This window comes from Geotrypetes seraphini, chromosome 5, assembly GCF_902459505.1.
Source record: "Geotrypetes seraphini chromosome 5, aGeoSer1.1, whole genome shotgun sequence".
NCBI lineage: Eukaryota > Metazoa > Chordata > Amphibia > Gymnophiona > Dermophiidae > Geotrypetes > Geotrypetes seraphini.
In genome coordinates, this window is record NC_047088.1 from 213380494 (window position 1) to 213394561 (window position 14068).

Below are 14068 nucleotides of genomic sequence, written 5' to 3' on the forward strand. Positions count from 1 at the left end.
CTTTGCATGCGTGGAGCCGGGTTCGACGAGCTTGGTTCCCACGTCAGCGCTATTTTTATGCTACTCCCATTAGATTTGCCCCTGATTTTCTGCCTGCTAAAGATACTGGGATTTTTCGGCGTTGGGAAATGGAGGGTCTTAGGGTCCTAGGTCAGCTGGTAGTGGGTGGTCAACTGGTACCCTTTGCTGCCTTGCAATCTATATATGACCTCCCCTCGACTGATTTTTTCGCCTATGTCCAACTTCGAGATTTTATGGTGAAGAGGGTGATCCCTGAGTGGGAAGGGGCAGACTCTGCTTTTCTACAAGTTTTTAGGATGGGATCTGGGGTGGGCCTTATTTCACGTCTCTATAGAGCTCTTTTATACACTAGGCCACAGGCCCACACATATGAACATCGTTGGGAACTCTTGCTGGGGAGGGCCTTGGAGTATCGACAATGGGACTGTCTTTATGGTACACTGCTGAGAGTCTCCTTAGCATCTCCCTTAGTGGAGCAGGGGTATAAGATGCTATTTCAGTGGTACCTTACGCCAGAAAAGGTGCACCGTTTTTATCACTGTGGGGATGGGCAATGCTGGCGTAATTGTGGGTGTCTGGGCTCCTTTGGGCATGTATGGTGGGATTGTGTTAAGATTGTACCTTTTTGGAAGATGGTTCAACGACTGCTGATTGATGTGTTACACTTACCCATTCTATTGCGTATGGAAATATTTTTACTTAACTATCCTTTGGGGAGTTTGGATGTGGATCAGAATCATTTTGTGGCCCTGGTTGCTACGGCAGCCAGAATTTTAGTGGCTACATATTGGAAGCGTGACTCTTTGCCTTCTCGTACTGAACTGTTACATAAGATTGACCAAATTTACTTGATGTCCAAATTGACTGCTTTAAATAATGATTCCTGTGGAACGTTTCATCGTCAGTGGTCTCGTTATAGCTCCTGGCGAGGTTTACTTTGAAATTTTTCTTATTTTCTTTTTCATCTTCCTTTGTTTTAGGCCTATATTGTATCACTCGGTGGGGGGGGTGGGGGGGGGTTCTGTTGTATCATATGGGCGATGTACTTTTGCTGTTGGCATGCTGCCTGTGTACTGTTTTCATTTTGTTCAATAAAATCTTAAACTTCAAAAAAAAAAAAAAAAAAAAAAAAAAAAGGAGGCAGTGCATGCAAATCCATCTCATACATATTAATGGTGGAGATCCTGAAAACCTGACCTGGCTCCAGCTCTCAAGGACCGGAATTGCCTAACCCTGTCCTAGACTATTCCAGAAAAGCAGATATGACCAGCAGATGGAGATAGAGAATTCAGAATTGTAGTATGCTCTTGAAGACCTGTAGCTAGCTTCCACTATTCAGTATTTTCTATCTCCAGCAAATGGTCGAAAAAGTGCTTCATAGCTCCTATTTGTTACAGAAGTGCTCCTGGTCTAGTTGGCCAACTGGCTTCCAGATGAGCTTGGGGAATTTTTCTTCTCTTCTGGGGATTCATATCTAGAGGTCACTGTTCCTCTCCCCTACCTATCTCTGATATCTCTGCCTTTTGTCTCTCCACTCCATCCTATCCCTACTACAACAACAAAATAAAGTAAAAGAAAGTTTGCACAGCAGTTTGCTATGGAAGGAGTGATTGGCTTCGTGGAAAGCACTTAATGGGGGGGAGGGGGGAGGAGGAGGGGGAGCTAACGGCAAGCCTCTGGTAAGTCTGCCTACAGTATCTGTTTAACTGGTAGAAGAGGAAGCCCTCTTGTTTTACCCTACCACAGGGAGTTGATTTTTTAGTGCCTCTGCATTGTGCCTCTCCCATCCCACTGGTTGTTTGGCTCTGCATCCCTCCTAACAAACCAGGTCCTTGGAAGCGCCCATTGAAACAGTTAAGCCTGCTCACACTGTCAGTCACATTGCTCAGCAAAGAGGAAGTGTTCATGTAAGTTGAGCTAGAAGCAGCTTAAATCCATGGTTGACTCAGGGAATGGATCTTCTAATGTGAGCCTCCAAAGCTGATTTCTCAGGCATCCTCCTCTTCTCCTGCTGCCCTTGGTCCTCCTCAAGAAATCTCAAAAACATTAGCATCTTGGAATCAGGGGCGAGGTACACAGTAGAGCTTTCTTCATTGTCTCCTTAGGAAGAAGCCATCATTTCATCATTTGTTTCTCAGCCTAGGGCATATGGGGCCTCTGCAGCCTTTTTCTCTCCTGAATTTGTGCTGTTAATGCATCAGCCCTTTATATTAAAACAGGGTCAGGATGGTTCTTCTGCTGATGTTCCTGCTGCCACTCAACTTCTCCCTCCTGCTTCTAAGTGGATAGGCTGCCACCTTGACCATAACCTTGGAAAAGGTCCTGGGAACAGTGACCAAGCTAAAGTGCATGCCCAAAACTGGAATTGGTGGGCCTGAATCACAAAACACAGAAACTTCTGATGTGAGGGCCATCTTGATGATTGATTGATTTGGTCATCATCCTTTCAGGATAGTAGACAGGCTATCTTCATAGTTCTAGAGGTATCTGAGAATACTCTTCGACACCAAATAGGGAAAGGTCTTCCTTCAAAGCTCAGGATGCAGAAACTCCAGCACCAGATCTGACAGTTTCTGCTACAGTGCAGTCCTAGGATTTGGCATTATACTCAGGTTCTTGGGTCAGTGGCAAGCAACTTTGGAAGTGATCCATAGGCAAGAGCCCATACCAATAAACTGTATATTAAGTATATTAATATGTGTCAAGTTAGGACAAAAAATTTGTTTCGTAAACCTGTATTGAAATTATGTATATTTAACCTGCAACCCATTCTGAGCTCTTTGGGGACAATGGGATAGAAAATGAATTAACTAAATAAATGAGACTTCATCATGCATCTCTGCTCAGTTGGTGGTCCACCGTGTCATAGCATTACTGTTGCCATCTCTCTTGGATGATGCCAGACAGATACATTATGGCATGGTGGCTTCAGACCTCCAACCTGGCCAAGGGGGTTCCCAAGGCAATCTCTAATCCCAAGGTGGTCACAACAGATGCCAGCCTTCCATAAAACAAGGCCTGCTACTGAAATTACCCAAGAATGGGTTGTCTTCAAATAAACTTATTGGAAAGTTGGCATATCAAGTAACCAATGATCCTCGGACCACAAAGTTGTGGAAGGTCTATAAAATCTGGGCCTCATTTCTTAAGACTTTTTATATAGCAGATTATGGATCTTAAATTGAATACACACTCAATCAGAATCCAGTGAAGAGTGCCATTGTAGTTGTACAAGTGCTAAAATCACTTTGCTCCCAACAAGTATTCTGTGCTGCTTGAAAAAAATGTACCGTAAGATTTGTACACATGGCAAGTTTCAAAGTAAAAATGCATGCATTCTTTTGCTTTGAGATAATATGTAGAAATAAACCAAAACAAAAAGAAATCAGATGATACCTTTTTTATTGGACTAACTAGATTAGCTTTCAAAGGTAATCCTTCTTCAGATCAGAGATATGCAAATGAAGATGGCTATCATTATATAAGAGTAAAACATCAAAGTATTTAAATGACAGTCTTATTGGAAGAGGGAGGGGAGGGAGACAGGGAGATAAAGAAGGGTGATATGAAGGTGTCAGTGCAGTACAATTTATGTTTTCTAAAGAAATAATTAATAGTAGTAATGCGAGAGAAAACCAATGTCTTTATATCCTGTCTGGTGGGTTTCAAAATGCTTTATCATTTTGATCTCAAAGGTCTTGCGTTCCTAGATTGCCTTAAAATCTCCTTTTAATAGTCTCACCATAAAATCAGCATTCTGGTTTTCTGAAATGTTGTCCCACAGAGGTGATATCCTAGTTGACATTGCAATTTTTAATATGATATCTGTGTAAATTTTGCCCCCACTTGGACAGTTTGAAAAATTACCCCCATATGTTTATGAGTCAATAATAATTTTTACTTTCAATTGATCGCCCCAATCTTGAAGTTAGAGTCAAACCCAAGTTAAGATTCAGCTTAGTGCAGGAAGCCACAAATTCCAGCTTAGTGCAGTAAGCCCAAAGTGATTACAGCACTTTTTTTTTTTTTTTTTTTTTTTTACTTATAATGGTCTTGCCCAGTGTTATCCTGTATACTAGGAAAAGGATTCGAAGAGGTTTTTCTTGCACAGTGCTCCCATAGTTTCAGTAAAACTAATAATTTAGATTTCACAAGTGAGAAGGGAATCTGAAATACGGTAAAAGTCAGTGTGAACTGCTTTTGTTACAATTATATTTTTTGTTTATATAAGGGGTCTTTTACTAAGGCACGAAAGCCAATTTATCCCACGTTAAATGCTAACACACCCATTATATTCTATGGACACGTTAGCATTTAGCACATATTAAATCTGCTAGTTCGCCTTAGTAAAAGACCCCTCATCATTTGCAATGATGGGGGGAAAAAAGATGAGGCACCCAGTCATTTTCCAGAGATTTTAAACTTTTCATCTTTTTCTAGGTGCAAAGTCCTTCTTGGATGCAGTCTCAACCATATATCATGCAGCACCCAGTAAGTATGACATTGTGTCGTTTATCATTAATAAATGTAACTGTTGGTGGAATTCGACATCTCGCTTGCCTTTATTCTGATGTGTTCGTCACATATTGAAACTTACAACAAGGCAGAACAAGTCACAAGGTTCTGAGAGTGGTGACTCAAAGACAAGAGCCCCTGTGGATATCAACACAAATGCAAATAACATACAATGATAAATAATTAATTGGTGTAATTGGGTACCCTCAGTGTGAGGGATCAGCGAAGGAAGAATTTCTCCAATGCTTCACACAACAAGGTGGAGGCAACCATACCCCCATCCGCACACCATCATCGGGTACCTCCTATGTGTGCCTTAAATCAAAATGTGCATCAAACCACAGTGAAAAAACTAGATAAACACAGGAGAAATCAATCGTTGAGACTACTCTGAGAACCCCCCAGCCAACTCCCCCCCAAAATAGCAATGGACTTAGCTTCAAGTAGTCTTCATAAGTTGTGCAGCAAAAACAGGGGAAAGGTAGTCAATACACCCCTGGATACCAGGTTCAGGTTCAACCAAGCCCGGTTTCGGGAGCTCAGCGTCCCTTCATCAGGAACCTGCAGATGAGAAAAATCAATGGTATCAGTCCAAGCCAGCTGGGAGGACACATATTGAGGCAAGTTTCTTCTTTCGTCTTGTGTTAGGGGCAGAAAATGGGTAATGAGTGAGCAAGGAAGCAGTAACCAGTTAGTATGTACAAATTAGCGTGAGTTAACATTACCACCCGCTAATAGTAAAATTAGTGCATCGGTCATAAAAGAAACAAATGCAAAAAAAAAGACTTTTTAATGGCCATGCAAGGTATGGGCTTAAGCCGATGGGAAAGACCTACATAAAGGCATGCTAGGCCCATGTCTTAGCACAGTTTAGTAATGGAGCCCGTTAATTGGTGTCACCAGTGAATTTAACACCAGCTTATATTTTCATGTTTAGATTGGGATCCAGTGATTGACAGTTTGGAGTTTAGATCCAGGTGAACTGTTCCTGTGTAATCAAAAGCTTGAATACAGTCTTCAAGTGCTCTGAGTCTGAGATCCCATTTCAGTTTTCAGTATACTATAGCACACTTCGTATTGTATTTATAATACATTTTCTCCCTGTTGATTTTTTGATAAGATTGATTAGATTTTTTGTTTTCGAGAATGACATTTATATGCATTGACAGGCTATCAATTTCAACTAGCTTAAGCTCTTAAATTGCTTTTTTTATTCTTTTAGGGGGCCGTATTAACTCCCTCTATGGACCATACCATGTCACTACAGCCTACATCCATGATCAGCCCTTTGACACAGCAAATGAGTCATCTTTCATTAGGCAGTACTGGAACGGTAGGTGGCAATTTATACTGACTGCTTGCAAAAGGATGTCTGTTTACTATATAAAATAGAGCTGTTTGACTTGCAGAAAAATGCACTCTATGGTTTTCATTTAAGGTAAATTAATAAAGATGTCATTTGCCCCTAATGAAAATATTGCCAAATAGGATAAATGATATGTGAATTATACTGCACGTTGAAGAAAATAGGTCAACTGAATGTGAAATTAGTTCTACCCGGAATATAATGTATAAAGACAACAATGTCTGAGCATTCTGGTCGAAAATTCTGTATTTTTAGGTCATTGTCTTTTGGGTCTCCTATTTCTCTGACATCCCACATGCTCTAGTGTTGCAAAGCATGTTTACTGTCTTTGAATTTGATGTCTGGCGGCAAGGGGCATTAGATGGAGGCAATAAGTTTGAGTTGAGGGGGGATTATGTAGAAAAACCTGACAGCTAGTCTCTACAGGATCTGGTGTTCAAACACTCTGCATTGTGTTTTAAGAATTGGGCTCCTGCCTCACTTTTTTCTGAACAAGAAGAATAGAAGCAGAGAAAATGAAGGCAGATAAAAGCCATACATTCCAGGCTGCCAAGTCATAGCATCTACTGTCCCTTCATCGTCTTTAAAGATTCTATGTACTTGTCCCTAGCTTCCTTGAATTCAGATACAGTCTTAATGTCTACCACCTCAACAGGGAGGTCAGTTCATTACCTTTTCTATAAATAAGTATTTCCTTAGGTTACTCCTCAGTCAGATCTCTTTCACCTTTACCCTGTGCTGCCTCATTCCAAAGCTCCTTTTAGTTGAAAGAGACTTGTCTCCTATACATTTATGCTATGGAGGTATTTAAAAGTCTCTATCTTCTCTCTCCCATCTTTCTTCCAAAGTATACATACTGATATCTTTCTCCCTTATGCTTTATGACAAAGACCACAGACCATTTTAGTAGCAGCCCTGTGGAAGGACAATTTAATGATTGATGAATCCTGAGGACCATCATCATTTTTTGGGGGGTGTAGGGGGTGTTTAAGCAATATACTGCTGGTTTATCTGGAACCTTTAAAAAAAAAAATAATAATTTTATGAAGATTTCTCTCAAAAGCACGTGTGTCTGGTGGGTCCTAGATGATATTATATGTCTTTATAATTTTGTAGGGGGGTGTGGCGCAGTGGTTAGAGCTACAGCTTCAGTGCCCTGAGGTTGTGGGTTCAAACCCTGAGTTGCTCCCTGTGACCCTGGGCAAGTCACTTAATCCTCCACTGCCCCAGGTACATAAGATAGATTGCGAGCCCACCGGGACAGATAGGGAAAATATTTGAAGTACCTGTATGTAAACTGGTTTGAGTGTGGTTGTAAAACTACAAAAAGGCAGTATATAAGTCCCAATTCCTTTCCCTATCTCCACAATAAATATGCGTGTGAGAGACCTCCATTTGATATCTCAAAAATCCAACTGTCTAGTGGTCTCCCAGGGCAGGTTTGTGAAGCACCAGTCTACAGCTTAGCCCTATATCTCTAACATGCTAAAGAGGTTGCACCAATTTGATATGCATCAGATAAGCATCAGGGAAGTTATCAATATGGGTTACCGTTTAGATTATATTGCATAAAATGGGACCTGTACTACTCTTATCCCATGTTGTCTCAATTTGCCAGTATTCACTGTTGATTCTTTCCGGTATTTAGGTATTGTTTTTGATTCCAAGCTTAAGTTCGAAAACCAAATTTCTCAGGTTGTTAAATATGATTTCAGTCATTACGTCTTTATGCTATTCAAAATCTCCTGGATTTTTCTCCATTACATATATTGATCCATGCATGTTTGATTTCTAGACTTCATTACTGTAATGTCATCTATTCTGGCATCACAAAAATTCAGCTGCACCACCTTCATTCACTATAAAATACAGCAGTGTGTCTATACATACTGCCCAGAAATCAGATCCTGCCTCTCCGCTATTGGCAAAGCTCTACTGCTCCTCATTGACTTGTATGCTTGCATTAAAATCTTATATCTCACTTATAAAGCTCTTCATTTAAGTCGGGCATGGGCAACCCTCAGTCCTCGAGGGCCGCAACCCAGTCAGGTTTTCAGGATTTCCCCCAATGAATATGCATGAGATCTATTTGCATGCACTTACTCCCTACGATTATGACTGTCCTCTTTCTGCCTTCTCGAAGTGAATTGATAGCTTTCCTATCATATTAATGCCATTCATTTCTAAGATTATTTTCTAATTCCCCCCCCCCCCCTTTTTACAAAGCTAAAGCGCCTTTTTTAGCGCCAGCCACGGCGGTAACAGCTCCGGCACTCACAGGAATTCTATGAGCGTCGAAGATGTTACCACCTTGGTTGGCGCTAAAAAATGCACCACGGTTTTGTAAAAGGAGGGGAGGGGGTTATATTTGTTTTGTACTCTGCTGTGAACTGCAAAGACAGAGATGGCAGTTTATCATATCTAAATAATCGTAAACATACTACAAGTTAGTGGTAAAATAATTCATATTAAAAGTGGTCCATGTTGATAACTATACTCCTCAAGAAGCAGAACTGACCTACTGCATTTAAACCAAAAGCTCTCTCTCCCTTTTTCCTTTTTCTTTCACTCCATCGGATGAATTTATTTTCTATATCATCTGTTTTCCCTTAAAATATACTTTTGTAGAGATAGGGACCAAAGAAAAGCCTTACTGCCTGGAGCTCTGTTATCCCCTTCCTCCCCAGATGTCATATTCATTCTCAGTCTTCCACCCTGCCCCCAAAATGTCCTCCCCTCCTTTTCACTAGCCCCTATTCCTCCATTATATTCATGTTCTATGCCGTTGGAGGTAAACAATTAAGGAGTTTACAATGCACAATCAAATAATATCCATACAGAAAATCAATAAAATTGTCAATAATCAGTAAAATCTGTTACATAAATCTCCACCATATGGATGATTTGTCTGGCTTGTGACCCACACTGTAATATGATTTCAGTTTGTTAGGATGGTTAAGAATGCAAGCAGCTTCTGTTCCTAATTATCTCAGTGCTCAATTTTGTGACTGAACTGGATTCAGTTTGTTCTATTGCTGTAAGAAGTCTGTTTAGCTGTATCATACCAAACCACAATACTTCCAGTTCCTATATTACTGTAATGCATAATTAATGGTCTGGTCTTTTGAAAATGACAGAAAGCAGCCAGCATGTCCTGGTAATGTGGTTCTGAAGACAAGTGATATCATTTTTATTGCAAAAACCACTTGCAGGTTCACTAATAAACTGTGTTACAGATTAGAAGCTAGGCAAGGACTCCTCTTTTTGTTTAGCATACAGATTTTCAGCTTTTATTTGCTGTCCCCTACTCACTACCACCATATTTTTATTATACGTAACTTGGGTGTAAGATCTTATAGAAAGAAGTAATTTATTTTATCAGGCGATAGACATCTGGCTGCTCAATCGCTTACACAACGGATTTATGTTTTCAGAAGATACTTTCTATGGAACAGAATAGAGCAGGAGCATAATTGTCACATGAGGCAGTGGAAATGCTTGGACATTTACAGAGGATATTTAACGTATTCAGTCTCATTCTGAATCCATCCTTCTGTCTCAGCATTCTGCTCTGCCAACAGAATTTCTTTGTTATGCCCTGAAAAGGAATGCTGTCAACCAGTCATAATGCAGGAACAATACCCATTCACCCACAAGTGCACCCCTTCTAGAAATGTACAGTGGTGAAATCCCTGCAGTTTGAAACACTATTATCTTGAGAGCTCACCTTCAGTGATCACAATAGCCACGTGCTTCTGATGACACTAAATGACACTTGACAACAAGAGGCTTGAAGGTATTACATACACCCAGACTCCTGTATTGTGAATTGCTTGAAGAACCCTCGACCAACCAGCCCTCTGGAAACCTTTCATTTGCCTCATGCTGCATGTCAAATACAGTACCTGGAAAAAAAAACGATATAGATTAGTAAAGGCCCAGAAAAGGGTGACAAAAATGATAAAGGGGATGGGATGACTTCTCTTTAGGAAAGGATAAAGACCTGGGGCTCTTCAGCTTGGAGAACAGACAGCTAAGGAGAGAATCATAGAGGTCTATAAAATACAACAACAATTTATTATTTTTACAACGCTACCAGGTGCACGCAGCACTGTACATTATACATGCAAGAGATGATCCCGGCTCAGAAGAGCTTACAATCTAATTATAACAAACACACAGAGGGGGCTAAAAGGTGGTAGGGGACTATTAATGGAATGACAGACAGATATGTTGGTTGGGTCAGTGTTTAAATGCAGCTTCAAATAAGTAGGTTTTTAGTCTGGCTTTGAATACCGTCAGAGACAGAGCCTGACGTAGCGAGCCAGGCAGGTTGTTCCAAGTATGTGGCGCAACAAGGTAGAAGGGACGGAGACAAGAGTAGGCGGTAGAGGAGAAAGGTACAGAGAGGATGGATTTGTCTGATGAGCAGAGTTCCCCGAGGGGAGTATAGGGGATAATGAGAGGGGAGATAATGAGGAGCTGCAGAGCGAGTACACTTGAACAATCGTATGTGAAGACGGACCAGGAGCCAGTGAAGCGACCTGAGGAGAGGAGTAATGTGGCAGAATATGAGGTGCACAGCAGCATTCTGAACAGATTGAAGTAGAGAGATATGGCATAAAGGTAGACCAGTAAGAAGCACATTGCACTAATCCAGATGAGAGGTGACGAGGGCGTGGATGAGAGTTTTGGCAACGTGCTCAGAAAGGAAAGAATGGATTTTATCAATATTATAGAGAAAGAAACTACAAGTTTGGCAGTCTGTTGGATATGAGAGGAGAAGAAGAACGACGAATTGAAGATGACCCCGAGGTTGTGAGCCAATGAGACAGGGAAGATGAGGATGTTATCCACCACTATAGAGTATGTGGGAAGGGGAGAAGCAGGTTTAGGAGGAAAGTTAAGGAGTTCAGGCTTGGCTATGTTTAATTTTAGATGGCGGCAAGACGTCCAGGTAGCAACGCCAGAGAGGCAGGCCGAGATTCAGGCCTGGATTCCCATAGAAATTTCAGGAATGGAGAGGTAGATTTGTGAGTCATCAGCATAGAGGTGGTACTGGAAACTGTGGGATGAAATTAGAACACCGAGATAAATGTAGATGGAGAAAAGAAGAGGTCTCAGGGCAGATCCCTGAGGTAAGCTGACTGATAGTGGAAAGGCGGCGGAGGAGGATGCTCCAGAGCTTACACTAAAGGTGCGATGGAAAAGATAGGAAGAAAATCATGAAATAGCAGAGCCCTGAAACCCAAGCAAGGACACCGTTTCAATGAGTAGATGGTGATCTATGGTGTTAAACGCCACAAATAGATCAAGGAAGATAAGGATGGAGTACAGTCCTTTGGATTTAGCCAGGAGCAGGTCATTGGAGACTTTAGCAAGGGCAGTTTCCATGGAGTGAAGGGGTTGGAAGCCGGATTGAAGAAGGTCAAGGATAGCTCAAGCCAAAAGGAAGTCAAGACAACGGCAGTGGACAGCTCATTCTAGTAGTTTGGATAATAAGGGGAGAAGGGAGATAGGGCGATAATTAGAGGAGCAGGTAGGGTCCAGTGATGACTTTTTCAGGAGCGGCATAACTACAGCATGTTTGAAGGTGTCAGGTACAGTCACAGTGGAGAGCGATAGGCTGAGGATATGGCAAATAGGGGGGATGACAGTAGGAGAGAGGGTGGTCAGCAGACAGGTGGGAATGGAATCAGAGGAACAGGTAGTGAGTGGAGTAGAATGGATAGACATGGATTGCTTGTTTACTCTTTCAAAAAACACTAGGGCTAGGGGGCTCCATTGCCACCAGGAGCTTCTCCACCGGGATCCAGCAGTACTGGCATGGGAGAATTGCTCACCCGATGCTCCTGCTAAATGCCATCAGCAATGGAAGCCCAAGGACACCAAATTGAAAAACTCAGGGCAGTTCCATTGCCACCAGGTGCTGCCCCACCAGGATCCAGCAGGTAGAGGAGGGGAGTGAGTCAGGCCAGCATAGTAAAATTGCTCCATCCCGCCCCCTCCCCCCTCCCCTCAACGTTCCTGCTACACACTGTCATTTAAGGCAATGCAGTGCCTAAAGCACAAGCCAAAGGCATGTTCCTTTGTACAGCGACCCACGAACCACCACCACCACACTGTTTCCAGCATCAACAGGAGTCTGCAGTCACCATTTGAAGCTTGCAGTTCCCATAGGTACGTGACAATAGTGGATTTGACTCTTGTAGGTATACTGCCCTATAGGAAGTGACACTCATGTGACTCCAGTAACTACCTAAGGGCCATTGGAGGAAATCAGGTGGGAAGTGAGGGAACAAACCAGGGGGGGGATTGTTTGTGGAAGTAATATAACTTATAGGTGGTGAGTGCACAATATGTTTTTTGGATCAGTTTTAGCAGAACACATCCTTGTGTGGGGAGGACAGGGGAGACATGCAGTGATAAGGAGAAAGGCCAGGCAGCCAACATATGCTAACCTCGTAAAAGTGGTCAGGGTTCAAAAACCCAACCTAGTTGGGTTATGAAAAGAGGGTCTGCTTAATGTGAGATCCATGAATAACAAGGAAATATGGATCTCATATCCGACAGAGGAACACACTCTGGGTTTTCTCATTATAACAGAATCTTGGCTTGCAGACAATAGTGGAGTTATCAGCAAATCCTGCCCTTCGGGCTACCAACTTGTGGTTCAGAACAGCAGGAGAAAGAAAGGAGGGGGGGTAATACATAGTCAAAACTGGGATTCCAGCAAATGAAGATCACTCAACCAATAAGGGCAGAATATCTACTACTAAGAGTAGGGGGCTCTAACAATATGGAAATAATGGTGTTGTCTGCAGTACCTGGACAAGATGTAGAGGGGTAACTGGAATTCTTGAATCTAATTGCAGAAATAAAACTGAAGTTTTCCTCCTTTTGGGTTTGTGGAGATTTTAATCTATATGTAGATGATATATCCTGTGCAAGAGTGCAAATGCTGGTTCAACAATTAAGGAGGTTTGGGTTACACCAGACAGTGAGATTTTCAACTCACACAAAAGGTCGCACTCTGGATATACTATTTGGTAGGGCAGAGGATATCGCAGTGTGCAACCCTTCATCGATTATACTGCCATGGACTGAATATTATTTGGTTTGTTTTGTCATGATTCAGAGTCCCTCGGGGTCCTGAACTATCGCCCACTCTTTTAAATATTTTTCTACATTCTTTAGGTTATGTAATGGAAAAATCTAAATTCATTTCTTTCATATGCAGACGATATCATTATTCTTGCCTCCTTGTCTTGTTCCTTAGAAGATATCAAACCTAAAGTAAGTCATTGTATGAATCTAATAGAGAACTGGATATCAATATACCAATTGAAATTAAATAAAGATAAAACAAATCTTTGTTTAATAAATCATCCAAAAATGAGAAGTGAAGTTAAAGTGTTATCAATTAATAATGTTGATTACACTCTGGTTTCAATAATTAGGATTCTGGGTTTACATTTTGATAACAATCTTTTACCTTAAGTAAATATATTAATTAAAAAGTCTTTTGGTCTTTTTTGGAAACTTAGGGCCTGTTTTACAAAGCTGCGCTAGCAGCTGTCGCGCGGCAACAGCCCCGAAGCCCTTTAAATCTCTATGGGCTTCGGGGCCATTACTGCGCTGCCTCCGCTGGCACGGCTTTGTAAAACAGGCCCTTAGAAGGTTAAGAAAATATTTTGAACATCATCAATTCCATTTACTGGTACAATTGTTAATCATCTCCTTATTAGAATATTGCAATGTTACTTTCTTAGACTGTCCCAAATCAATACTAAAAAAAACTTTAAACCCTTCAAAACACAGCTGTAAGACTAATTTTCAAACTGGAAAAGAGTGATAGGATCACACCTTATCTTATGGAACTGCACTGGCTACCAGTGGAAGCTAGGATCCTTTATAAATTCTATTGCTTATTGTTCAAAACACGCTTTGGGAACACACCAGATTATATTCCACAATGTTTTAAGTTCTCTAACAAATCAACTTTGAATTTAAGGCATAACCATACCTTCAGTTTTCCTGAAATCAAAAAGATAAAATAAACCTGAATTTTCAACTCAACCTGGACCAAACTATGGAAAACTCTGTCTATTATGATTAATAAACAAATTATCTGTTTGAAGAATTTGTACTTAAAAAGAAAGATCT

The 14068-nt window shown here is 41.2% G+C and overlaps 1 protein-coding gene across 5 annotated transcripts in view; it reads left to right on the plus strand.

Moving 5' to 3' along the window:
* The window catches only part of RBMS1 (RNA binding motif single stranded interacting protein 1), a 457592-nt gene that overhangs the window by 415033 nt on the left and 28491 nt on the right, over positions 1-14068 (plus strand). For all 5 annotated transcript variants that reach the window (XM_033944639.1, XM_033944640.1, XM_033944641.1 and 2 more), the window contains exons 10-11: positions 4462-4512; positions 5759-5869. In XM_033944639.1, coding sequence (XP_033800530.1) covers positions 4462-4512; positions 5759-5869 — 162 coding nt within the window. The remainder of the gene's footprint in view (positions 1-4461; positions 4513-5758; positions 5870-14068) is intronic.